Source organism: Gossypium arboreum, chromosome 10 (genome assembly GCF_025698485.1).
Source record: "Gossypium arboreum isolate Shixiya-1 chromosome 10, ASM2569848v2, whole genome shotgun sequence".
In the NCBI taxonomy this organism is placed as follows: Eukaryota; Viridiplantae; Streptophyta; class Magnoliopsida; order Malvales; family Malvaceae; genus Gossypium; species Gossypium arboreum.
Window position 1 is genome coordinate 20,128,102 of NC_069079.1, and position 26,915 is coordinate 20,155,016.

General features: G+C 36.0%; 1 protein-coding gene and 2 non-coding genes across 3 annotated transcripts; 1 reads left to right on the top strand and 2 right to left on the bottom strand.

The window, feature by feature from the left end:
* Positions 1-243: 243 nt before the first annotated feature.
* On the bottom strand, positions 244-5,328 carry LOC108489275 (U1 small nuclear ribonucleoprotein 70 kDa). Its single transcript, XM_017793691.2, has 10 exons — positions 5,118-5,328; positions 4,731-4,845; positions 4,575-4,654; positions 3,606-3,681; positions 3,428-3,492; positions 3,277-3,339; positions 1,945-2,026; positions 1,710-1,860; positions 1,410-1,478; positions 244-1,199 (listed from the first exon to the last, which is right to left on the bottom strand). Exons 1-10 carry the CDS (start codon positions 5,223-5,225, stop codon positions 581-583), a joined length of 1,428 nt encoding a protein of 475 aa, XP_017649180.1. The 5' UTR covers positions 5,226-5,328; the 3' UTR covers positions 244-580.
* A 15,710-nt stretch (positions 5,329-21,038) lies between these two features.
* LOC128283391 (small nucleolar RNA R71) lies at positions 21,039-21,145 on the top strand. The gene has a single exon (XR_008273732.1). It is a non-coding gene; the product is annotated as a small nucleolar RNA R71 (small nucleolar RNA).
* Positions 21,146-25,744: 4,599 nt separating this feature from the next.
* On the bottom strand, positions 25,745-25,851 carry LOC128283092 (small nucleolar RNA R71). The gene has a single exon (XR_008273434.1). It is a non-coding gene; the product is annotated as a small nucleolar RNA R71 (small nucleolar RNA).
* Positions 25,852-26,915: the final 1,064 nt, after the last annotated feature.

The window sequence follows — 26,915 nt, forward strand, 5'->3', positions numbered from 1 at the left end:
GTTAACATACAAAATTAATTTATTATTTGTTTAGTGACAAAATACAATGCTCTATGATTCTATATTACCAATAATATCTTAGTTACTTTTAACCTTTTACTAAATTGTAGATCAATGTGTAAAAATGTTGACTCGAAACTTGATTTCAAATATAAGGTAAAATAGATAGCCCAAAAAATAAAAATAAAAAGAGAGAGAGTAGCAGGATACTAATTTCCAGAGTCTGATGCAGGACCCAATAAGTTACCCACATAAGAGTACTGTGATCAAATCGACAACAGTACACTAAAACATAAATTGCCAAATTCAAGCACCTCAAACCAAACGGAAGCAGACAATAGATCAGTAGCATAGAGCTTAAACCAAAGCAAAGTCATAAGAAAACTTTTTCAAAAAATATAAAAACAAGCATATAGCGTTCCAACTCCAAAGAAAACACTACTGAACTCAGAAGTAGCCAGCCACATCAAAATAGAAAGCAGATTGAAAACAGTTTCCTTGAGATCTAAACTAAACCAGGAGCACTGGCAGAGAAAGTAGCTGCTCAATTTCCCGAGCTTGATTTGTCTTATGACCATAATCACCTGTAATCATCTTCTTCCATTCCATCATAACGATCACGATCACGATCACGGTCACGGTCAGAATATTGATCATAACGATCCCCATGAGCATCCAGATCATATTCTCCTCGACCTCGATGATGATCATAGTATTCATAGTGTTGGTCATCTAGGTCTGACCGCCTATGCCCATGATCATGCTGCTCAAACCACCCACGATCCTCATCTGGCTCACCATGATCATAATCCCTCTCACTGTGCCGATCTCTCTCATGTTTGGACTCGACACGGTCATAATCAGATTCCCTATCCCTATCCCTGGAACGCCCACGGTCACGGTCATAGTCACCAGCATCATAATCCCTGTCCCTGTCCCTGTCCCTGTCCCTCTCACGGTCTCTTTCTCTATCGCGCTCATAATCACGACCACGATCCCGGCCTCGTTCACGTGCTCGGTCACGATCACGACCACTGCGGTCTCTCTCTCTGTCCCTATCTCTGTCTCTAGTTCTTTCACGATCTCTGTGGTGTCTATCCTCCCTATCGCGATCTCTCGGTCTGTCATGGGAGCGCTCACGTGATTTTTCACGCTCCCTCTCCCGTTCCCTTCCTCTTTCACGGGACTTCTCCCTGTCCCTATGATTTCCAAGGTAAATTAGATAATTATAATTAATTATGATTGACACCATAGCAAAAGCCTGGAAATGGTTCTTAAACATTTCACAGCAAAAGGTGGAATGAATAATTTCATATTTATGCTGAAATAAGTATTCAGCCAGCAAGCCTTTTAAGAATTTACCAGATAATGTGAAGACAAATTGGTAGAACAACAAAGCTAAACCTTACCGGTCACCATGTCGATCCTCTCGAATCCGTGGCTCCTCAGAACGAGACGGTCCTGACTGGATTTGTTCCCTGAGTAGCAAAAAGATGGCATTAGATTTCAATAAAGGTAATAGTGGACTTCAAGTTATCAAACACCATAACTTGAGTGGAAAAATATATGAACATCAGCCAAGCAAACATATTGGAGTTCAGCTTATCTCTCTAGAAGCAGGTGAATTAAAGGTGCCAGTGTTAAAGCAAGTACCAAGATTAATGCAACAGCATTACAATATAATGATGCATAGCCACCCCCCAAAATACCTTTGAGTAACATCTTCACCACCAATCCTGGTAGTTCCAAGTCCACCACCTAGCCTACGAGGGCGCCAATTAGGGACTGTCCTACCGCGCTCAACATCCACAAGAACCCTTCTGCCATCAATCTTCCTCCCATCAGCTTGTTTATAAGCAGCTGTGAGATGTTAGAAAACATAATTAATACTGCTCTCAAAAGTTTACTAGCTCAAAAGAAAAAAGGTAATCAATCAAAGCAAACCTTTCATATCCCGAGTATGCATGTACTCGATGAAAGCATAGCCTCTTGGTTTATTTGTGGATTTATCAGTAACCAACCGAACCTGGCACAACAAAAAAAATATTTAACAAACAATTGGAATAATGTATAGAAGAAAAATATTCTCGTGGGAATCAGATATTTAGAATTGATGATGCTTCATCTCCACAGCTAAGAGCTAGCACTAGAAAAACGTTAGAAATAGTAAATCCTAAATGGCACGGCAGGCAGGCATTATGCCTCATAAGCCGTGCTCACCTTTCAATCATAGAGCTGCCATTGTGAGATGCTGACCACCATTGCTAGAGTTGCGGATAAACCGATGTATCATGGCATATTTACCAATTGTTGAACAAACTAAACTCCCCTTACCAGGAAATATTTTTTTAAAAAAATTGAAAATAGTTATAGACTAGAAAATACCAGAACACCTTCTCAACTGCTGATATGTTTTTGATAGCCTTTAAAAGCCAAAAGTAAAGCTTTTATTAGCAGGAAAAGCATGGGCTAAAAATTTAAATAACAAAAGAAAGAGATGCTAATACTCCCAATTTTTTTTTTACCCACAGCACGAAAAAGAGCAGATGTCAGCCACCTTTTGATGCTCGAAAATAAAGGCGAAAAGGCACAATGCACAATTGCTCCGCTCAACATAATTTTTCAGCTTTGCTTTGCAGGAATAAAGTAACATCTTTGGAATAGGATTGTAAAAATATTGGGGAATGAGAAACAACATAATGAGCCCCTTACCAGGGATACCTTTTATAGGATGCTTCTTAATGGTAGAACAAAACCTAAAGAGCGGAAAGATCAACTATTTCTGGAGATGAGTTCTACATCCTACCATATTCAAGTAACTTATCAAGGGGCCATGTGAAACAAAAAAATTCACCCTTACCAGTGATACCTGTTTTACTTTTGACAACTTGAACATATACTCAAATATGATATACTACAGGGAAGGCCAAAGCTCAGCATACTCATAGATGCCAACAAGAAGTAGCACCATTTGTTGCAATTTAGTAGTACCATCTAAAGATAGAATCTTGTGACAGTGATGAATTACAGCTTACCAAGTTTATACAAACATGTTAAGAATTTTTTTTAGTAAGCTTTAGTAAATATGTATGTATGTCAGAAGCCTCAGTTTTTACACGAAAAAAATTTAGCTTGTTTAGAAAATACTGGACACGGCAAACTCTAAAACTAGAAATTTAGATCGAACAAACTTAAATATTTTGTTAAGGAAACAGAGAGGATAAACAGCTGCATAACCTCTTACCAAACCCGCATGAGGGTGCTCAAAATACCTACCCGCTTAATCGGTCCATAAGACTCAAACTCCCTTTTAATTCTACTCTCGGATGTCTCATAATTCTGCAACAAATAATACAAGCTAGTAACTAACTTCAGCAGGAATAATTAAAAGATGAAATTAGATACAAAATTACGCAAATTCACTTACAAGTCTAGCAACAAACAATGTCTTGTATGGATCACCTGAAACGTTTGGGTCATTATTTGGATCATCTGCATTAAAGACAAAGAAAAACAATGATTAAAAATCAAGATACAAATCATAATACGTGCATTAAACAAATTCGCCAGTCACTAATAAGCAACATAAAGAAATGAGACTTCACAGTTTTTCAGTTCCTCAGCAGCCTTCTCCAAGCCCTTCTCTAGTCGCAACTTATGAATTCTTGCTCTCCGTTGTGCCTAGATCCCAAATAAAAAATAAAAAAAACAAAAGGTACATATAAGTTAACCTTTTCCTTCCGTAAAAGTAAAGTAGGTGGCCAAATTAACATATAACACCAAAGCCATAACATAGTGCGCATTATTCTTTTCACAACACTCTACCAAAATTTTACCAGCTTATAGTGTACAAAATCTAGGGATGTTCATTAGGTTAATTTGTGTAAACTATAACCGAATTAGATCAACTGAATTTACATTTTTTTTTATTTTAGTTAACCATACCAAATTATTAAGAAAATAGACTTTGACCAGCCAAAATATTTCATAACTAGGCCAGTTAAGTAATGCATCTTAAAATCCTAATTTTTCATAATTCAAATAAGTATAATCATCCAAAAAAATTAAAATGCCAAAAATAAGTGAACATCTGACAAAGATTAAAATATATGTCATATATTTTGGGTAATTCGAGTAATTCAGTTATTGTTCAACGACATATTGAATTAATCAATAACCAAAAACATCTTAAAATCATTACTGATAACCAACTGAATAACTAAATTGGTTTAGGTCTAGGCAAGCTAAATCCGTTTTCACTGAATAGTGCGAAGCCCAACTAAGGTCATCGTTTAAACAACGCATGGAACACACAAACATGAGAACATAACTACAGTGTTCTCACCATATGGGCGGTTTAGGTACAAACAGGAGAAAATTAACTGAGTGATCTCAGTATAGGGGCCGTGCCATAAACATCTCAAATCTCAATGACATCATACTACTCAAAAAATAATTCCAAATTTTATAAAAGCACAAAAGAAAACATAACACCATCAAAACAAATTTTATCATGCAAAGCATTTCACAGAAACAAAAACACAGCAACTTCTCCTTAAGAACAAGTATCCTACAGGTGTTTCTGCTTCCTGAACAGGCGGGGCATACTCAGGATCTCCTGGCTCAGCAAAGTGACTCACAAATTGTGCCATTCCTAACAAAGACAAACGAAGCAAAACAAGTCAGTAAATGTCAAATTTAAATTAAAACTCCAAATGCACGAAAAAGACCTGTATACGGAGGGCATTTTCTCTTCTCAGGAGGCGGTTTAAACTCCAACGGAGGTCGTGGTTCAAAAAGCTTCAAAAGGTTAGCTGTTAAACCAGTAGGATGGCTTTGGCCAATCTGCAAAGTAAACAAATTTGTATTTTACCATCTTTTACCCAAAAACAAATCAAAATCACCATATATTTTTTTAGTCGCATCTAATTTTCCAAAAATCCCAGCAAATCTTCATTTAGAAGAACAAAAAAGAAAACTAAATTCATCAAAAGTTTTGAAAATAGAAAGTAGTGAACAGAAAATAAGAATATACAATAATCTTAATCTAACGAGTCGAGATTAAAAGTAATCTTATCACACTCTTCAAACCAAAAAAGAACCCTAAAACAACGAACCAGCTTGAGCTGCTGAATATTGGCGCGGTTCTGAGGGGGTTTAACGCGAGCCTGAACGGCGGCGGCGGCGTTTTGGTTGCGCATGAAGGCATCGTTGTAATCTCCCATGTTGAAGAAGGATCACAGGAGGCTTAGCTAGGGTCTTTTTTCTTTTCCCAAACAAATCGAGGGATTAATGATGAAAGAAAATGGTAAAGAAACATCTATTAAATAGCTCTTACATAGGGTCGGGTCGGGTCAGCTTAACGAGGGTAAGGTGGTATTAATGATGTTTTAAATTAAGTTATTTATATTAGTTTTAGATACTTAGATTAATTATCTAATAGTTGAATTCTTGTTACTATTTAGTTTCCTTATTTTTAAATTGCAAGTATTTTAATACTTTTATTTTTAAAAATTAAAATTATTAATACAATTAAAATTATTTATCATCATAAAATATATTTTTATTACATAACTACTAAATAAGTAATTTTTTAGTTTCAAAATGTCACACTAACGATTTAATAAAAAATACTATTAATAATATTAATAATTAAACTTGAATTTTGAAATTTTAAAATATGAATACTAATTATTATAAATAAAACTAGGAATTGGATTACAAATTATAAAGAGTGTAGGAACCTAAAGCATATTTTTACCTAATCTATTTTTTTTGTTCTACATAAAGACTTACTTTATCATGCTTATCAAATATATATATATATATATATCAACTTTGGTCTAAAGTGTAATTTGATACATAAATTTCGATTTGGTGCAATTATACACATGAAACTTGAATTTATGTATATTTGAAGCTTTAATTTTGATTCAATTTTACATATTTAAAGAAATAATTTTTGTTGCTTCCTTAAGTTGTTTGTTTGCTTAATATGAAAACTGCAACGGACGTACTAGACTGTAATGATTATTACGGTTCGGTACTACGAAAACTATGCAAACAAAAAAACAAATAACACAAATGATATATTTATGTAATTCGGTTTCCCTATGCCTATGGAACCTATGTGAGTAATTTTGTCACACTTTGGTTGCGAGCCGGTACGGTTCGAGAGACTACTGATTTGTCGTAATTCGGTGTAGCAGATTAAACTAGTTTTCTCTTGAATTGTTCTTTATATTTATTCTTTCTATCAAGTTTATATTGTTTATTATATCCATAAGGAACTAATCCTCCTGTGGGGGATTAGCGAGTAGAGGTACGATTAATCAACTATTTTTAGGGGTTTCTAAGTGGATCAACTGTTCAAGAGAGGAAGAAACTAAACCCTAGGCTTGGAAACCCTAAGAAGTCATTAAGGTGGGAACTAACTCAAATTTGGTATAGTTTATCTGTGAACACTTTAACCCCGAACCGATTTGGACTTTAAAGTCGAGAGATAAGTAGTTCTTGTCGACTCAATATGTAAGTGGAAGATCGGAAGATCTTACTGGGGTATTGACTAGTTGATTGAACAAGAAAACTCAAAAGCGACAGTTGGTTATGATTATAGAAGCAAGCTAATAACCCATGACCATATTTGATATATTTTGCTCTTTGATCTATTGTGTTTTATTTATTTCTTTATTTTCTTTTATTATTGTTATTAGTATAGATCACCAAAACCTTCTTTTTATTTATCGTAATATAATCCAATTAAAGTACTAATTAGATCTATTTATGTTTAGACTAGAATTAATTTAGTGTTCGCCTTCCTTGGGTACAATCGTTAGAATACTCACCTACTCTGCTGTAACTATATTACAACTTGACTCGTATACTTGTGGATACCGTCTTTTATATCTTTTGTGCAAGATTTCTACTCTGGACGGTGGTACGTTCAGAGGTGGTCAATTTGTTGGCGCCATTGCCGAGGAGGCAATATCACTATATTGATTTTAAATTTTTCATATTAATAGAATAATTAAGAAATTTTTAGGTTATAACTACGATTTTTTTCTTATTTTCTACTAATATTGTCTTTTTGGGTTTAGTGTATGACTCGGAGTAGGGGAACACCTATAGAGCCAATCATAGATCTAGAAAGAATAATCCGAAGGAATCGTCGACAGTAACAATAACAGCCAATACAGAATCCACTACCTGTTATAGGCAATTTACCATAACGTGAGAATTCCTGTTCGACAAGGCTAACAATAACAATCTAGAAGATCCACCACCACCACTACAGCTACCTGCAAATATAAACATGACGCATAACGATAGGACTCTAAGGGAATATGTGCTACCAAATTTGGATATGGTTTAAAAGAGTATAACAAGGTTAGTTATCACAGTCAATAATTTCAAGATTAAGCCAGCTATGATCCAGAATAATTGGTAGTTTCAAGGAACAATGATAAAAGATTCGAGTCAGCATCTGAAATGGTTCCTTTAACTTTGTGATACCTTCAAATGCAATGAGGTCACCGATGACGCTATTCTTCTTTGGTTGTTCCCCTTTTCATTAATTCAATTAAACATTTTCTTAGCTAGATTCGCAGACACTAAAATCAATCACGACATGGGACGAACTCGTAGGGAAATTCCTATAAAAGTTCTTCCATATTAGCAAGACAATCTAGCTAATAAGGGAAAATTTTGATGTTCAAACAGTTTGAGGGGGAAAGTTTTCATGAAACATGTGAATATTTTAAAAAGTTGATTTTGAAATGCCTACACCACGAATTGCCTGAGTTGTTACAACTGCAGATTTTCTACAATGGGTTGTGTGTTTATTCAAGGTCAAGATTAGATGGAGTAATAGGAGGTGCCCTAATGAATAGAATGTACGAGGATGCGTACAAATTAATAGAAAGTATGATAATAAATTCCTGCCTATGGTCAACTGAATGATATACATACGACCAAAGACCATTTACAGTAAAGGCTATTGATCTGCTGTAATTTGATGTAGTAGACTAAACTAATTTTTGCACTTTAGGAGCTTGAAAATTAACATTAACATTGATGTTTTAGTAAGTTTAATTAAATTCAATAAAGTGTGCAAGTTGAGCCTTTTATTGACCTTAGGGGCCGAATGAGGCCTAAGGGTGAGCTAATGAACCTTGTGATTTTGTAGGAGGCCATTAAAAGGCGTGCTAAACTGATATTGGTCACTATGTCGCAATATGGAGGAATTGATGTCACAACATAAGGAGTAGAATAGAGGAATTCCAAGAATGCCTTTGATGTCGTGACACAGCCTAAGGTTGTGATGACATACCCCTGAAGACATCCTAAAGAAGAGTATACTGACTTTTATGTAGCGGCATAAGTACTGATGTGCCACAACATTAGCTCTGGATGGGAATTAATATGAGCCAATTTGCGTTTTGGTCTGCAGAATCCAACTTAAAGCTCGAGAACATTAGCTAACATAGGGTTAAGGACGATGACCACATCAAGTCTATAAATAGGCTCATTTGGCACATGTTATGAACACCAATTACTTTAGCTTAGATTCTGTCATTTTTTAGTTTAGTTTTTCTCTTTTCTTAGGTTTTAGATTTATTTTAGTCTGTTCTTTATTTTATCTCGGGAAATCTGGTCTGTGGATGTGATCAGGCTTTGTAGATTCACTTTTGTTCTTAATACAAATAAGACTTTTTCCTAAACTTTATACTTTCAATTTGTTTATTATGTTTATGTTTTACATCAATTTTATATTGTTTACTAAAACCATGAGAAACTAATCCCTCTATGGGGGATTAATGAGTGGAGATATGATGGAATGATTATTTTGCAGGGTTACTCAATGGATCAGCTATTCGGGAAATGGAGAACCTAAACTCTAGGCTTGATGACCCTAGAAAGTTATTAAGGTAAGAATTAACCCAAAATTGATATGGACTATCCGTAAACACCTTAACCCGAAACCGGTTTAGACTATGAGGTCAAAAGATAAGTAGTCTTTGCAGACTCGTTATTTTAGTGAACGTATTGGAAGTTCCTGCTAGGGTGTCAACTAGTTGATTAACATGGAGCCTGAAGTGATAGTTGATCAAGATTACCGAAGTGAGCTAATCACCCATAATCAGATCTAATCAATCCTACTTTTCAAATTCCCAATATTATTTTTTTTCTTATGATTATTACTATTATTATAAAAACCCCAAAAATCCTTATTATTTATATTTTTGTAATATAACCTATTTTAAGTACTAATTAGATCTTTTGGTGTTTAGGTTGAAATTGATCTAATACTAGCCTCCTTTGGGTACGATCCTCGGAGTACTCATCTACTTCATTGTAACTATAGTACAACCTGACTCGTACACTTGCGGACACCGCTTCATTTATATATATATTTTGCTACAGTATTCACACTCTGGATGTTAGTACGTCCAGAGGCGGTCAACTGTCTAGAAGGATGACAAATATCAGCAATTAATGGATAGAATCAATCGAATAGAGGCTGATAAGAATGCACTGGTTGTCTATGGAGGAGACAAAATGCTTTTCCACTACCTTAATAATCTCATCGAGGATGTGAATTACATCGAAAATAGGGGTGAAATCCTTAATCGAATCATACAATTCCGAATGGAGAGATCACCTGAATCTGAGATGGGGAGGAAACCAAGAAGGAGGCAATAACTTTAACCAAGTTAAAAATAATAGCTATCAACCTCCTTAATTATAGAAACCTTAGGAAAGGGCCAACCCAAATGGCCATACTATATGTGGTCAACATCTGGATAGAATTGACAGGGGATGTAGTCAATGAGAACAAACGTGAAGTAGGTGTAGTTTAAGTGCACCAATACAACAAGAACATTGACTAAGCTTGAAGATTAGATGAGCCAATTGATGAGCATGATGGGTGATATAAAAAGACAAATTGGCATAAGTATTCCTAGTAACACCGAAAATAATCCTCGTAAAGAAGGGAAGGAACATGTGAAAGTAATAGCGCTCTGATTTAGTAAAGTACTGAGTAGGCCAGAGAACCCAACTCAAGAGATGAATAAGGAGAATACTGATGATCTTCAAGAAGAACCCTTAGAAGCTGATGATGAACCAGAGTTAGAGGAAGTAGTTACACTAACAATTAAATCGGAGAAAGGGACAATTAAAGACCCTGTCATGGTAAAGATACCGCTCCCTTCAAGGCTAGAAGAAAAGCAAAAACGGATGAAGGCGAGTTTGTAAGTTTTCTAAACTTGTTCAAAACATTAAATGTCAACCTACCTTTGATTGAATTAATTGAGAAAGTTCTTGAGTATGTCAAATTTCTAAAGGAAATCATGTCTAGGTGTAGGAAAATTTACGTAGAAGAACAAGTTAACATGAGTGCTTCTTGTAGTGCTATTATTTCTAGACAAGCTCCTCAAAAGTTGAAAGACTCGAGAAGTTTTACAATTCCCATAGGGATAGGGAGCATTCATTTCAATAGAGCCCTATGTGATTTAGGAGCTAGTATCAATTTAATGCCTCTATCTATATGTGAAGAACTCGGGTTAAGGGACATCAAGAACACCCAAATAACATTACAGTTGGCTGACAGATATTCAGTTCATCTGAAAAGAGTATTAGAAGATGTGTTAGTCAAAGTGCGCAGCTTTATCATCCCGGTAGACTTTGTAGTTCTAGACCTTGTAGAAGATCGAGAGATACCAATCCTGTTAGGTAGACATTTTCTAGCCACTTCAGGATCCACCATTGATCTGGAAAATAATAAATTAATAATGAAGATTAATGGTGAAACGGAAGTTTTTAAATGTGGCTACCAACAGAGTGGGGAAAACAAAAAAGACTTAGGGGAACATTGTAATGAATTATCTACTTTTAACCCTAATAATCCCGAATCAAGGGACGTACTTCTTTTAATCCATACGGGTCAAAAGAACATGTTCAGGGAAAGAGATAAAAGGAAGAAGGTGTAGTGGTACGACAAACATTGTAATGAATTAATGGTGCTGTCGGATGAATTCGACAATAAAACTTGATTATTTTAATTAATATTTAAATATTTATAAATTATTATATATTTAACTAACTAGTCTAGAATTTAATCTTTATTAAATTTATGTTGTAGAGGAACTGTGACACTTTGAAAATTGGAAATTTGGGTAGAAACAGAACCAAGGTTGCAACGCGGTAGCCCCGCGTCGAAATGCAACAACCAGAATTAGTAGAATTGAAAAAATTAACTTGACACCACAACGCAAAATTTGTATGTCGCGATTCCAAGGCCAGTTTACTCGTAAATCTAAAATTATATAATGTGTCACGACATCGAACTCCGATGTTGTTACAACGACAACCTGTCAGGGATGTCGCGACACGAAACCCCTATGTTGTGACATCGCTTCAATTTTCTGCAGGGTTGACCTAATCTATTTGCACAACCTAGCGGGTTAATCTCCATTATACCTAGTTTTAAACCTTAAAATCATTATTTTAAAACTTAAAAATACCCTAAATTTACATTTTAACTTAGTTTTTAACATTCTAAACACCTCAAAACTCTCTCAAATCCAAAATCCCTTTTGCATTAAAACCCTAAATTTACAACTCTTTTTTGCTATTAGTTAAATGCAACCACAACCAGTGGAAAATGGAGCACTAAAAGGAGCAACCACAAACAAATATTACAAGAAATTCAACATATCTTTTTCCAAGATTAAGGGTTCCTAAATTTCTACTTTTTACTGTTCCATTGGAAACTTTGCTTGCTAGTTCATTAGTTTTTGAATTAAAACAATATTCAAAATGCCTTCACAAAAGGTTAAAAGAACTAATGAACCAGAACCTTCAATGGTTTCGAACCCCTCTAATTTTTTTAGTCCAAACGTTGAAAAATATTTTGTAGAACTTCAATGAAAAATGTTTATTCAAGAGAGAGGATTTGAACCACCGATGGTTCTCTATCAGGAGATATGACCTTTAGTTAGATATCACAGATGGGAACATTTTTGTACGATCCTAAAAGAACCTGCCGTGGTCTCTATGCATCTTTACGGGACGATGAGTCTAGAAAAAAATTGAAGGTCAACATTAGAAACAATACCTGTACGAGGGAAAGATGTATGAGTTACCCCTCAGGTTATTTGCGAATTTTGTAATGCTCCATTTTATTTAAAAGATTTTATAGAAGAAATTGATCTAGAATATTTTTGAGACATAAATATGGATAACATTATAAACTTCCTAACAATTGGAAAGAGGTGAATGGAAATGTCGCCCAGATACTGATATTCCAACCTTTAATCAAGAAATAATGTTTCCTGAAGCAAAAATATGGATCCAATTTTTATGCACTAGAAGAGATCATGCTTTGAATGTTTCTAATGCTAATACTTTTTGAGTGGTTTTGCTTTACGCTTTTTGTAGAAAAAACAATTATGCATCGGAACGTAGATATACCAAAATATGAAGGATGTGTTAGTGGCCAGAGAGTGGGAGCCTTCTTTCCTTATTTAGTGACGACCCTATATAAGAGAGTAGGCATTCCGGTGGCATCTATAGAGTAATCAATGAAGCCATCTCGAAGCATAATTGGCGACACTTTATATACACAGTACACTGAGCTGTGAACTAAACAAATTAAAGAGTGGAATAAATGCCAGCAATAGATGATGGCCACTTTGACTTCGTCCATAGAAAAACAAAATTGACCTCTTAACAGGAAATTGGTGAGAGCAGTTATCCCAAGCTAGACTGGATCATACACTGGATGTAGGAGTCAGGCCCGATTTTTTAGGAATTCGCACAACAAAATAATATTATGGTTTCTAATTATACACTAGATATGTTTGGGCCGACACATCCAAAGCAAGAAGAAGTGGAATAGGAGACTGAAGAAGAAGAAAGAGATGAGGAGGGGGAGGAAGATGATGAGATGGATTTTGAGGAGGATGACTGAAATATTAGTTTTTGCTTTTAAAGATTGTATTGATTTTTAGATGATTTTTCATTTATTTAAATTGTTAAGACTAAGAGTAAATAGTAAACTAGTAGTTGTTTTATTTTTGTTTAAATTTTCTGTGTAGGAACTCCACATGGAAGAAGCACAATGATTTTGAGCTATCAATGATCAAAGGAGGAGGTACCCACCAATAGCTCACGAAACTATCACGATCAATCAAGTAATTTTTTATTTATCTTCCACAAGGCTACACATTGAGGACAATGAGTTATCTAAAGTGTGGGGGGATAACATAGAAAATTTATTTTAATTTTTAATGCTTTTCTTTGATTTTTCTTGCCATTTGTGTGTTTGAGCTTGTAGAAATACAAGTGATTGGTTAGGAGTATGTACATAGGTTGATTGTATTTATAGTAAATTTGGCATGAAGATAGATGATTTTAAAATTTTTGATTATTAGACAAATAAGTTCTACATATTACATTGTAAATATGTATTAAGCAATCAAATGTACCAAATGATATAGAGAACATAAGGAAATGAGCATGCTAATATGAATGATAAATTATTGAATCTGTGATTATTTGGTTAACTAAAGTTGTGAATATTGAGGTACCTAAAGATAACTTAAGGCACTATTTGTGATACATGTACGGATGGGGTGAAATTTATTAAATTCCATTCACCGAAGCCGCCAATTTTCAAGTTTGGAAAATCATCAGACTTGCAATGACTTTTTGGATGGGATTTAGGCATTTCTTGTTTAGTATGTCTTATGGCGTTTGAAGACCTATCTCTTAGATTCGAAACACACTTTGAATCACTTGATTTTGAGTTCGGGAGCTCAAGTTATGATCGTTTTAGTGAAGACTACGTGAGCAGAATTTTTGGACAGGATTATAATGAGAATTACGAGATTCGGGCTTTTAATTCGAGTTTAGATCATATTGGGTTTGGGTTTTAGCCTTAATTGTTATTATATATGAGCCCAATATTGTATTTATCAGCTCTTATTATTTTATTATTTTGAATTTTTTATAATTATTAAGTATTTTAAGTTATTTAGGAGTTTTATATCAACAAGAAAGTCTAGTTTAAAACTACTTCTTGTTTAGGTTAATTAGAGTTTTAGTATACTTAAGAGATTTGTTTAGATTTATTTAGCTAGCCTATATAAAGGCTTCTTCATTATTCATTATGCACATAATTGTTTTCAATAATAAAGTTTTCAACTCTGGACATGGGTGATTAGCTCGCTTTGGTAGTTACTAAGTCATTAAGAACTACCGATCTTCTTACCTCACAGTCCAGATCGATTGAGGGTTAAGATGTTCACTGATAGGCTATACCAAATTTAGGTTAATTCCCACCTTGATGACTTCCTAAGGTTGTCAGGCTTAGGGTTTAGATTATTCCTTTCCTGAATAGCTAATCCGTTAAGAAATCCTTACAAAACAGTTAATTATTCATACCTCCACTTGCTAATCCCCCACAGGAGAATTAGTTCCTCATGAATCTAATAAATAATATAAATTTGAATCGAAGAATAAACATAAAGAATGCCTAAAAGCCCTCAAAATTGGCCTTTTTCGAATAGGGTTATACTTAGGCTCGACAGGGACACGCCCGTGTGGTATTACTCCAGCCCGTGGTCAAGGCTGTTGAATAGGCACGGGCGTGTAGTCTACTCGTGTAAGTCGTGCTTCGATCTTGCCAAAGAGCCAAGGTCGTGTGACACGGCCGTGTGAGGAAGTCCAGGCTGTGTTGATTTCCCATGTGGGTCCATTTTCTTCATTTTTGGCCCGTTCCTCGCTCTTTTTACTCTTTTGTGCTCACCTAAGTATAAAATATGAATTTAAAGGATTAGGAGCATCGAACTCACCAAATCTAAGGAGAAACCATCTATAAATGTGCTGAGCATGGGATAAAAATATGTATAAATTACGGTTTATCAAATACCCCCACACTTAAGCCTTTGCTTGTCCTCAAGCAAAATCCTCAACTCACAATCAAAATAAATTATTCTCAATTTATAATCCCTATCAATAATATATCAAAATAATCCATAAGTATTCATACATTGAAAATTCAACTAAAGGTACATCAAAGTTTCAAACATTCCAAGTTGAGTATTTTATCATGAAAACATAGGTGTCTCCCCTTATCTAAGTGATTACCTTTGATCAAAATATCACAGAGTTTAACATCCTCACTAAAGATTCACTTAAATCACTTAAGGTGTTTAAGAACATCAATTAAAACATTCATTAGTCAATATGAAAAGCTATTGCCATAGTCTTGCTTGAAAATCAAATCTCCACCACTATAAATTGAGCTGATACATCAATCAAAAAGGGTTTTTAGAGGGTTGTAATGTGGCTTTGGTTGGGGTTTTGTCACAAGCTGAAAGAAAAGGTTAGAATCGAGATTGAATTGAAAAATTACCTAGCTAGAAAAATAACCAGTCATCAGTTGAATACAAGTGAGCTTCTTCTCAGAATATAAAATTAACACTCATGCTAAAAATGACGAATTACTACAAATATATGTTGACGTATTTTTTTTGTAAGAACAAGTCAAATACATAGAAGAGAAAAACCTAGCTAAGCAATTAGTTCAAATCAAATCTTGACAAAAATAGGGATCAAATTAGGGGATTTCAACAATAATGAGTTATGGGTTAATATTGAGGGTAAATCAATTAACTGTTTGTTAGGCTCAAAAGGGTTCACTAAGGGTTAATTATGAAGGTAGGCTTTCGTGGAGTGAGTGGGTTAAACCTAAGTGCCTTTATCATCTTGACATATCAAATCAAATGGTGTAGTCTTGACATGCATAATCAAGCAAGTTTTAAAATAACAAATCAATACTGACGAACTCATAATAAAAGTGAGCATGAAAGAAATAAAATATACTCTAAAGGCTCAAGATCTCATAAAAATTATGGCTTTTTGATGTTTAAACTTGTAAATTTCAACTCACGATAATACCTAAACTTAGGGAAACAACCTAAAAGTTTATAATTCTTCAAAAATCAACTTATCATGCTTGATTCCCTAATGTCTTAAAGTTTAACAATCAATGCATAAATGTCTATGTTTTAATTCAAGACATATCAATAAAAATCATAAATTAATTAAAATTCATTCTAATAGTGATATGAGTGATTCACATGAGAATAAGACAAAATTTAGGGATTTCTAATGATGATATGAAAGACCTCCCACACTTAAGATGTACATTGCCCTCAATGTACAAAGATAGATATATTGAAAATTATAGATAAATAATCATAAGATAGAGAGAGAAGTGAAACTTCCTGAATGATGAATGAACTCCTTGATTTGGAGTTATGGAGAATAATCGGCTAAGGCAATGATGAGAGTGGAGGAGGATACTCCGGTGGTGGTAGAGGTTCATTAGTCCATAAGTCCTGCACCAAAAGAATATTATATCTGGTGGTAACTATGGTCGTGGTCGAGCAGGACACGACAGTCGTGGAGAACCTTTGCCAGTAGAGTTTTTAGTTCCTATGCGATGATGAGCTTTAGAGCTCTTTATAACTGTGATAGAATTAGAAACTTTTTGGGAAATATAAGGAAGCATAATTACTCGTATTGAAATAGCTGAAACTATAAATTATTCAATAAAAATTATAAAAACTAAAATTAAAATAATAATAAAGGAAAATGAAATAAAAGTACTTAAATAAGATAAATAAAGATAAAAGTGAATAAAAATAATAAATAAAAAGTTTTTAAACATTGTCATCGCTGGATGGTTCGCGAGGTGGTGGTGGCGATGAGATGTGAAGGTGCTGACAAATCTGATGAAGTGCAGCATCAATGTGATCAGAACGCTGAAAACACTGCTGCTCAAATCGAGTAAGGTGCTCAGAGATGTTAGAGTATGAAGCTGCCGCATGAACTAGACGATGGATGGATGGATGGTGGGTGAGACGGTGGGTCCTCATGACGTGGAGGGACATCATCAATAATGTCCTCTGGGTTCTCCTCTTCGGCGGACTGGACGAGGCGGTACTGAGGAGGGTAGGTGCCACGTTGTTTCTAGATAATCCTCATGTTTAGCATGCTCGAGATGCCCTATGGGGACATCTTGCCGATGAGAGTGGGGAGGATAATTATGCCTCTATGTTGAGGAGCCCGAAGTGTCATGCCAATCGAGTCACATAGGGCCCGATAGAGTGACCCATCTCCTATGTCGCTCCGTCTGATGGCGGATGGCGAGGGAAATGAAGTAGGCAAGGTCGAAGACATGCCTGTTCGCCATGCTCCAAAGGAAATAGGCATCCTGAGTGTTGACGACGCTGATGCTCTCTCGTCGTCCCGTCAGAGTGCGGGCCAAGATGGCGTGTAGGTATCGCAGGGATGGGGCGAGGGCCGATGCCTTAGAGCGGCTAGGATCATAGGAGGCTGAGGTAAGGACGAGGTCCTGCCAACACTTTGAAGGGGAGTAGTGGATGTGCCGGTGGAGGGTGTCGAGTTCATTGTCGTCCATGAACTCCTCCGTATACAGCCCTAGTGCAATTCCAAACTTCGGTACGATCAACTGGTGCATTAGACCACCAATGCAAAACTGGACCTTTCTATGATCGTCGAAGTTTGTCATGACGACTTAGAGATAGAAGGTCAAGCATAGTTCCATGGTGAGCTTGAGGTATGTCGACTTGATTATCTCAAAGAAAGGCCCCCATGGTTCCATCGTCAGGAGGGCTCAGACCGTGTCAGCCATTTGAATTTGTTCAAGTGCAGCCCAGTCGATGCAGCGGCCCACACCTAGGGGTTAGGCCCGTAATATCTGAAATAGCTCCTTTTGGGGTCTCAAGGGGAACTTGAGGAAAAGGTCACGGATCTCAGCAGTAGGACCCAAGGATGACACTGCTCCTTTCATCTTCTTCGAGGTGGGGACAGCGGTCTTCTTACCATGTGAGGATAACATTGTATATCTGTATTGAAAAGTCAAAGTTCAACCAATATGTCCCAAGAATAGCATGAAAAAACAAAACTAAATAGGAATATTTCATGAGACTTATGTACTAGGTGAAGTAAATAAAACTAAAACAACTAAAGCAAATATATTAAGTTATTAAAATAGGACTATGAGAATAATGCTACAGGAATATCTAATGCATGAGTGCATGTGGGTAAGTATAAAATCCATGGAAATGAGAAAAATGGATGAATGTAGTATGAAAAATGGCAATATTCTTTAATGACAAGCATGAATATTATTATTCTAGTATGAATATTCACTTAAGAAAGTCAAATGGATCAGAGAAATCATGAAATAGGCGAAATATTTAAAGAAAATAGAGTGAAAAAAGTAAACAAATGCAAAAGGGAGAAGCTTGGGTCGTTGGAAACAGTGTTGTAGGCGGCGTAAGGGAGTGGCAAGTAGGGTGTGTGGAGTTGCAGCAGCTAGGGTTAGGGATTTTTGGGGAGGGAGATGATGAATAGTGAGGGGTTTATATAGATTTTGGGGCACACGGCCATGGGGCACGCCTGTGTGCCCTAATTTTTGCCCGTGAGTTTCACGATTTTTAAGTTTAGGCGCGTTTGACATTCGCCCCATGCCCGTGTTCCTTGGGTGTGTAGGTGCACACGGCCGTGTCGCACGGCCGTGTCTTGCTTCGTTCACTTCTCTCACGCCTGTGTATGATAGCCCATGCCCGTGTTAGTTTGATAGTGTCGACCACGGGGGCTGGGTACTAGCGTGTCAAACGTCCATGCTAAATTGACAGGTTCACCCACGATTTCAAAACACGGGTGTACCGCACGCACGTGCTGGTTTGGCAGTTTCGCTCATCCCTTGTTGGGGAAAACTTTTTACCCTGTTTTCACATGGCCGTATCACACGGTCGTGTCTCCTCTTATGGTGTGAGCACGGCCTAAGGCATGCCCGTGTACCTGGCTGTATGGATGGGAAAACCCTATTTTTCAAGACTCTGTTAGTAGGTTATATGTGAAAAACTAGAATTTAAATAAATCATTACTGTTAGTGCTCGGGTTGCCTCCCGAGAAGCGCTTATTATAGTCTAAGCTTGACTTACCTCTCTGATGTGTGATCATGGTGGCTCGAGGAGTTTACACTCCTCATCCCTGCTATCAACTTTATCAATATAAGGTTTAAGACGAGTATTGTTTACCTTAAAAGTTTTGAATTTGGGGTGAATTACCTCGACTGTACCATATAGGAAAATACTGAGTACCATGAGAGAAATTTATTCATTAGGTTCAGAAGTGGTAATGCGAGGATCTGTTGCATCTAGTAGTACTTTGTCTCCAACCTTAAGTTGATTTGGTGATGTATTGAACTTGTCTTGGCTTGGTTTTGGCTTATCGAGTGTTCTCGGTTTCTGTATCCGCCACTCATCTAGTTCCTCGATTTGTAGCCATCATTCTTCATAGATAGGTCCTTTGTTATTGCTTGAACATGGCTTATGTAGGTTCTTCGAACTTATTTCCTGTAAAATAGGTTGCACCACATGGTTAGTTTTAGTAGAATGGTTAATACAACCACCTTCAATTTTCAATGTGTTACTTGAATTACGAGCTTGAAGAGTGATTGTTTCATCACCCACTCGAAGTGTGAGTTCACCTATACCCACATCAATTATCGTTCTTGCGGTTGCTAAAAAGGGCCTCCCTAGAATTAACAGAACGTTACTATCCTCCTCTATGTCTAGAACAATGAAATCAACTGGGAATATAAATTTGTCAAATTTAACGAGTACATCTCAATAATCCCCCTAGGAAATCTGATTGTTTTATCGGCTAATTGAATACTCATCCTAGTTTGTTTGGGTTTCCCAAGACCTAGTTGTTTAAACATTTGGTAAGGCATAACATTGATACTAGCCCCTAAATCAGCCAAAGCATTATTAACATCTAGGCTACCAATTAAACAGGAAATCGTAAAACTCCCTGGATCTTTTAATTTGTTAGCTAGATTATTCTGTAGTATGGTTGAGTAAACCGCATTTAGTTCCACATGCGACGCCTCATCCAACTTTCACTTATTTGTTAAAAGCTCCTTTAATAATTTGACTGCATTTGACATCTGTGAAAGAGCTTCAATAAATGGTAAGTTAATCTGTAACTTCTTTAATAATTTAAGGAATTTACTGAATTGTTCTTCTGTACGGTCTTTCCTTGTCGCATTTGGGTATGGCACACGAGGTTTGTATTCTTTACTTACCTATTTCTGGTCATTGTGGTCCACCTTACCCTTACTTTTACTTACCACTGTTTCTTGTACCGGTTCTGGTTCAGGTGCAACTAACCTTTCCTCATCTTGAATGGTAATTGCATTAATTTTCTCCCTTGGGTTAAATTCAGTATTACTCGTTAGGCTACCTTGTGGTCGTTCAGATATTAATTTAGCAAGTTGACCTATTTGAGTTTCGAGCCCTTGGATCGATGGTTGTTGGTTTTTAAGTGTTGTCTCGGTATTTTGAAAATGAGTTTCTGACACAAAGATGAATCTTGTTAGCATCTCCTCAAGGTTCAGCTTTTTCTCTTGTTGGTAGGGTGGTTGTTGGGAGCCTGGAGGTGGTGGTGGTCGCTGGTTCCCTTGGTCTCCCTATGAGAAATTTGGGTGGTTCCTCCAACCTGCATTGTAAGTATTACTATAAGGATTATTTTGAGATCAAGGATTATTACCCATGTAATTTAACTGCTAGTTCTCCATGTTGTAGCAATAGGGTGGGTAATCTGAATTGCTTGATCCACCTCCACTTGCTTTACATTGCATTACTCGGTGAACCTGTGAAGAACCAAAAAAACCGTCAATTTTTCTATTTAAAAGTTCTACCTGATTAGAGAGCATGGTGACCGAATCAACGTTAAAAACGTCAGCTTTTTTCGTTGGCTTTGTCCTCATGACTTGCCACTGATAATTATTCAGTGACATCTCTTCTATAAATTCATAAGCATCTTCAGGTGTCTTATTATTGATGGTTCCGCCAGCGGCTGTGTCGATAATTTGTCGAGTCAAAGGATTTAGGCCATTATAAAACGTTTGAACCTGTAGCCAAAGTGGTAACCCATGGTGAGGGCACCTTCTCAAAAGGTCCTTGTATCTCTCCCATGTATCTTAGAGTGTTTCTAAATCCATTTGCACAAAAGAGGAGATATCATTTCGTAATTTGGCTGTTTTAGCTGATGGAAAATATTTTAATAAAAACTTTTCAGTCATTTGTTCCCATGTAGTGATTGACCCTCGTGGTAACGAGTTCAACCGTTTTTTAGCCTTATTCCTCAACGAAAAAGGGAATAACCGAAGGCGAATGGCGTCATCAGAAATGACATTAATTTTAAATGTATCACATAGTTCCAAAAAGTTTTCCAAGTGAGTGTTGGGATCTTCGTCCTGCAAACCATCAAATTGAACAAATTGCTGTATCATTTGAATTGTGTTAGGTTTCAGTTCAAAAGTATTTGCAGCAACAGCAGGCCTAACTATGCTTGATTCAGTTCCTGTCAAAGAAGGTTTAGCATAATCATACATAGTACGTGGAGCAGGATTCTGATTAGCAGCAATCATAGGAAGTAGCAGATTTTCTTGGTTTTCAGCCATCTCCTCGGTTGTAGTTGAAGTATCGTCCTTTTGCTCTTCTTCTGTGTATCTTAAGCTTCGCCTTATTTCTCTTCGGTTTATGTAAACTGTGTGATCGATCTCACTATCAAACAGTAATGGTCCTGACGGGTTTCTTCTGGTCATAAACTAGAAAAACCTGTCAGAAGAGAATAAATGAAGAATTAGAAAAGAAAATAAAAATTTAAATTGCAATAGAAGTAAAATGGCTAAAGTAATAAAAATCAAGTGTTTCTAATACCCTAGTTCGCCGGCAACAGCGCCAAAAACTTGATACGTAATATTCGCGACAGGTTTTAAAAATTTATAATTAATGGTTCTTGAAACTAACTATTATCACGATGAAGGCAAGTGTACCTATCGAATAGTAGTATAGCTTTAGCAAGACTGGATTGTCAAACCCAAAGGAACCAAGAGTACTAGTAATTACTTTCTTTTTATTATCTAGCCTAAAAATTAAGCGATTTGTTTATCTAAATTAATTAACTAAACTAAGAGTGCACAGAGAGAAATTGGCGAAAAGCTTTTGGGAAAATTCGATTGATTAAGACAATACCCAAGGAAAAATCTACCTAGACTTCACTTGTTATTTGACTCTGAATTAGACAATTTGTTCATTTGACTTGATCCGTAGAAATCCCTAAGTTATATTATTATCTCTCTCGAGACTAATAACGTCTAACCCTAGGTTGATTAATTGAAATCTCTTTCTAATTAACACCTAGTGTTGCATTAACTCGATCTATGGATCCCCTTATTAGGTTTCACCCTAATCCAACAAAATCTTATCACCCTATCTCTAGGTGTGCAATCAACTCTGCTTAGTTATGACAAATTTACTCTTAGACAGGGTCTACTCCTCCTCTGAATAAGAGCATTAACTTGAATCAATATCCTGGAATATTAAAACAAGAATTAAGAACACATAATTAAGAACAAGTCAAATATTTATCATATAATTCAGATAATAATAACAAGATCTTTCTTAGGTTTCATTCCCCTTAGGTATTTAGGGGGTTTAGTTCATAATTATAGAAGAAAACATCTCAGAAGAATAATGAATACAAAACATAAAGAAAACCCAAAACCCCTGAATGGAAATTGAAGGGAGATCTTCAGTCTTGATGATGAATTTGGCTTCTGAGATGGACCAATTGGCTTCCCTTGAGTAATTCCTTACCTCCTACTCCGCGTCCCTCTTCCTAAATGCCTCAGTAGGAGTTTAAATAGGCTTTAGAATGCCTAAGAGCCCTCAAAATTGGCCTTTTTCGAATAGGGTTATACTTAGGCTCGGTAGGGACACGCCCATAGGACACGCTCGTGTGTGATTACTCCAGCCCATGGTCAAGGCCATTGAATAGGCACGGGCATGTAGTTTACCCGTGTGAGTCGTGCTTCAATCCTGCCAAAGAGACACGACAATGTGACACGCCCGTGTAAGGACGTCCAGGCCGTGTTGATTTTCCATGTGGGTCTATTTTCTCCGTTTTCAGCTCGTTTCTCGCTCTTTTTACTCTCCTGTGCTCACCTACGTATAAAACATGAAATTAAAGGATTAGGAGCATCGAATTCCACAAATCTAAGGAGAAACCATCCATAAATGTGCTGAGCATGGGATAAAAATATGTATAAATTACGGTTTATCAGAAAAATATATAAGATTTTTCCTATGTCATTTATCACCTTTTTTGCTTAAAATTGTTGTTAAAACTAAGTAATTGCTTAATAAATTAATGAAATATGTGAAACTATGGAATTAGGACATAAAATTATTAAAATGTGATTTTATGCTTTATTATATAGTTTTCATGCAATAAATGGCTTATTTTATATTAATTTGAATAAATTATATTTTTAAGACATAAAGTGGGCCATGCATGATTAAATTAAATAATAAAATATAAAATTATATTTAATAATTCATTTTAAAATATTTCATTAATAATTTGGGTTTTAAATTAATTAATTACATTGGATACATTTTATTCTTTGGTCCTCTAGCTTGTTGATTTATTCTGGACAGGTTTGATAGCTTTGCTGGATTACAAAACCGTCCAAATTGGGGACCAAGTCAACCCAAAATTCGGCTATACATGGCTATCCATAAACCACTTTTTGGTTTAGTTGCACAAGGTCCTTGAAGAGTTGAAGAAATTAGAGATTTACCTGAAGATTTGCACTTGACCGAGTCTCAGTCCTGAGTTGTTGTGGCACTTAAATTGACCAAAAATCATGCAAAAATCAGCTCAACTTTCTCCATTTATGGCCGACCACCCCTGTAAGATGCTTCAAAAGATGAAAACTCCTATTTTTAGTAAACTATCCCCTTCCTATTTTTAGTAAACTATCCCCTTCTCCTCACCTATAAATAAGACCTCATTCTCACATTTCTACTCATCCCTCATCATTCATCATTTTCTCCTCTCTAAGTTCTCTTAGCATTCTTCTTTTCTCCCCACGCCTATCATCATCTTTTAGTAAAAATTTTAGCATTTGAGCCTCTTAAAGAACCTTTGGTCGGCCACCTTAGAGAGCCATTAGCAAAGGAGCGAAGTAAAGGAACAAAGGAGCCTCGTCAGTCAGAGTCTTGGGTGATAGCCACTCTGAATTGGGTCTAATCTTTCTTTTCTTTAATTTAATTTAAAGATGTTTACTATGTGTTCTTTGTTCTTGTTTACAACAATGTTAGCTTAATTTTATTTAAGCTAGGATGATTGCTTTGATTAAATAATATTTATTAGATTCATGCTTATAATATATGTGCATGAATCAATCATGTTTTCAATTAAAATCAAGTCTCTATTTCATTCATACGTGATTGAAATGCACTTGAATTAGCTGAGCGATCCTAACAAGACGATGGCTAATGGACGCATAATTGAAATGTGTATGCTCAATTTAGATCCTAACTTGATTAAATTGCTGGTTGCATAACAACCCTAATCAGGCTCTGTTATCTGCATAGTTTTTAGATTTGTGTGATGAAACTATTTCAAACCTAACACGTCCCTCTGACCTCGCATGAATACTAAGAAACACTTAGTAAATAAGGATCAGTAAAATGCGTATTTACTAGGTAAAGGATTTTGAAAGGACCTAATGTGGTTTCCAAACTCATGAAAGATCGAGTTGCCATGGAATGTTTTTCCGAATATTATTAAGCATGTTGATAATAAATCGAGTTTAATGAAAGTAATTGTTCTAGTTTATTTATGTTATACTTGTTGCAATTTGTGTTTAATTTTGCTAAAATCTATTTCATTCATATAGTTTGCACCTTAGGTTAATTTGCATTAGGGATCATTGCATTTAGTCTAATATATTTTAATAATCACTTCTCAACTAAATTGTTTTACCAAATTGTTAATATAATTTTACTAATTAAGTGACTTAGCACAAATACAATCCCTTTGGAGACGATAACCTGATACTTACTTATTACTTGATAACGACTGTGTACACTTGCACAAACCCCTACGTTACAAGTTTTTGGCACTGTTGCTAGGGATTCTTTCGTGAAATTATTTATTTTCAATTTGATTTATTTCTAACATTACTAACTTATTCTTTTTAATTTTGTGATTTTCTTTTCAAGTGTTTATGTGCATAGATCGGATTATCGATTTACTCTATGTAGACCCTGAAATTGAGTGAACTTTCAAACAAAGAAGACGTGAACGAACAGCTCAAAGACAAGTCGAGATGGACCTTGGAAATCAGAATGAAGACCAAGGTAATGAAGCTGATCATGTACGAAATCCTATCCTCATTGCCGATTATAGGGATTGATGCATCAAACAATATGATGTGCCACTTTTCAGTGAGTTAAATCCAAGAATTAGAAGGCTAGATATTGAGGCAACCCAATTTGAATTGAAACCAGTGATGTTTCAAATGCTCCAAACAGTGGGCCAATTTAGTGGCATGCCCACAGAAGATCCACATCTTCGCTTTCGATTGTTTATGGAGGTAAGTGATTCATTCAAGATAGCGTGTGTGACTGAAGACGCACTGAGGTTGAAGTTGTTTCCGTACTCATTGCGAGATCGAGCACGAGCATGGCTCAATTCATTGCCACCAAGTTCCATATCTACATGGCAAGAATTAGCTGAGAGATTTTTGGTTAAGTATTTCCCACGTAGCAGAAATGCAAAGTTGAGGAACGAGATCACAACCTTCCAAAAATTAGATGACAAGTCTTTATATGAGGCTTGGGAGTGATTCAAGGAGTTACTATGTAAGTGTCCTCGTCATGAGATTCCTTATTGTATCCAATTGGAGACATTCTATAATGATCTCAATGAACATACAAGATTGATGGTAGATGCTTTTGCGAATGGTGCAATTTTATCTAAGTCTTATAATGAGGCTTATGAGATCATTAAGAGGATCGCGAGTAATAACTATCAATGGCCAACAAATCGAATAGTTTTAGGAAGATGTATAGCCGGAGTTCATGAAGTTGACACCCTCACTTCGTTATCAGCTCAGGTATCATCTATTTCCTTTATGTTAAAACAGTTTACAGCTAATAGTATAAATAATTTTGCAGCTCAGCCACTAAGCCCATACGAAGTAGTTTCCTGTGTGTATTCTGGGAAAGGTCATGCTTTTGAGAATTGTCCATCAAATTCCGAGTCGGTGTACTATGTGGGGAACCAACATTAAAATAGAAGAGGGCAAGGACCCCAGTCCAACTTTTATAATCCTTCATGGTATAATCATCCTAACTTTTCTTGGAGCAACTAAGGAAATGGACCAAACAACAACTTTCTGCAGCATAGACCCAACCAATCTCAAAAGTTTAATCAGCAAGCTCCAAAACCACCTCAAGCTGAGGCATAAAATAGTTCGGAGAACTTGTTGAAAGCATACATGGCAAAGAATAACTCTTTGATCCGAAGCCAAGCAGCAACATTGAAAAATTTGGAAAACCAAATGGGTCAATAACCTACAGAGCTTCGTAATAGACCGCAAGGAACCTTGCTGAGCGATATTGAGAATCCAAGAAATTTGGGTTAAGAACATATCAAGGCAGTGGCATTGTGAAGTGATAAAATTCTGGAACCCCGATTGATTGATGTCGAAGATAAGCCTGTTGAGAAGAATTAACCAGCTGTTGAAATTCCTACACCGAAGGAATCAGAATCTACAAAGACTGACAAGGTAAATTCTAATTTAGTGAATTCAGATACTTTAACATCTTCTTTGGATATAGATTTACCTACTCAGAAAAGTTGTCCGGTTCAATCAAAATTTTCATCACCTCCATATCCACAAAGATTGCAGCAACACAAGCAGAAACATGAGATGCAATTCAAGA

What these genes read in the sequence shown, in the direction of transcription:
- LOC108489275 (XM_017793691.2), bottom strand. Translation starts at nt 5,225, where the DNA reads ATGGGAGATTACAACGATGCCTTCATGCGCAACCAAAACGCCGCCGCC. An exon ending in TGCTGAGGAACTGAAAAACT is followed by an intron (nt 3,493 to 3,605) that starts GTGAAGTCTCAT and finishes TCTTTAATGCAG; the next exon opens with ATGATCCAAATAATGACCCA. An exon ending in CTTATGGACCGATTAAGCGG is followed by an intron (nt 2,027 to 3,276) that starts GTAGGTATTTTG and finishes TTGTTGTGCCAG; the next exon opens with GTTCGGTTGGTTACTGATAA.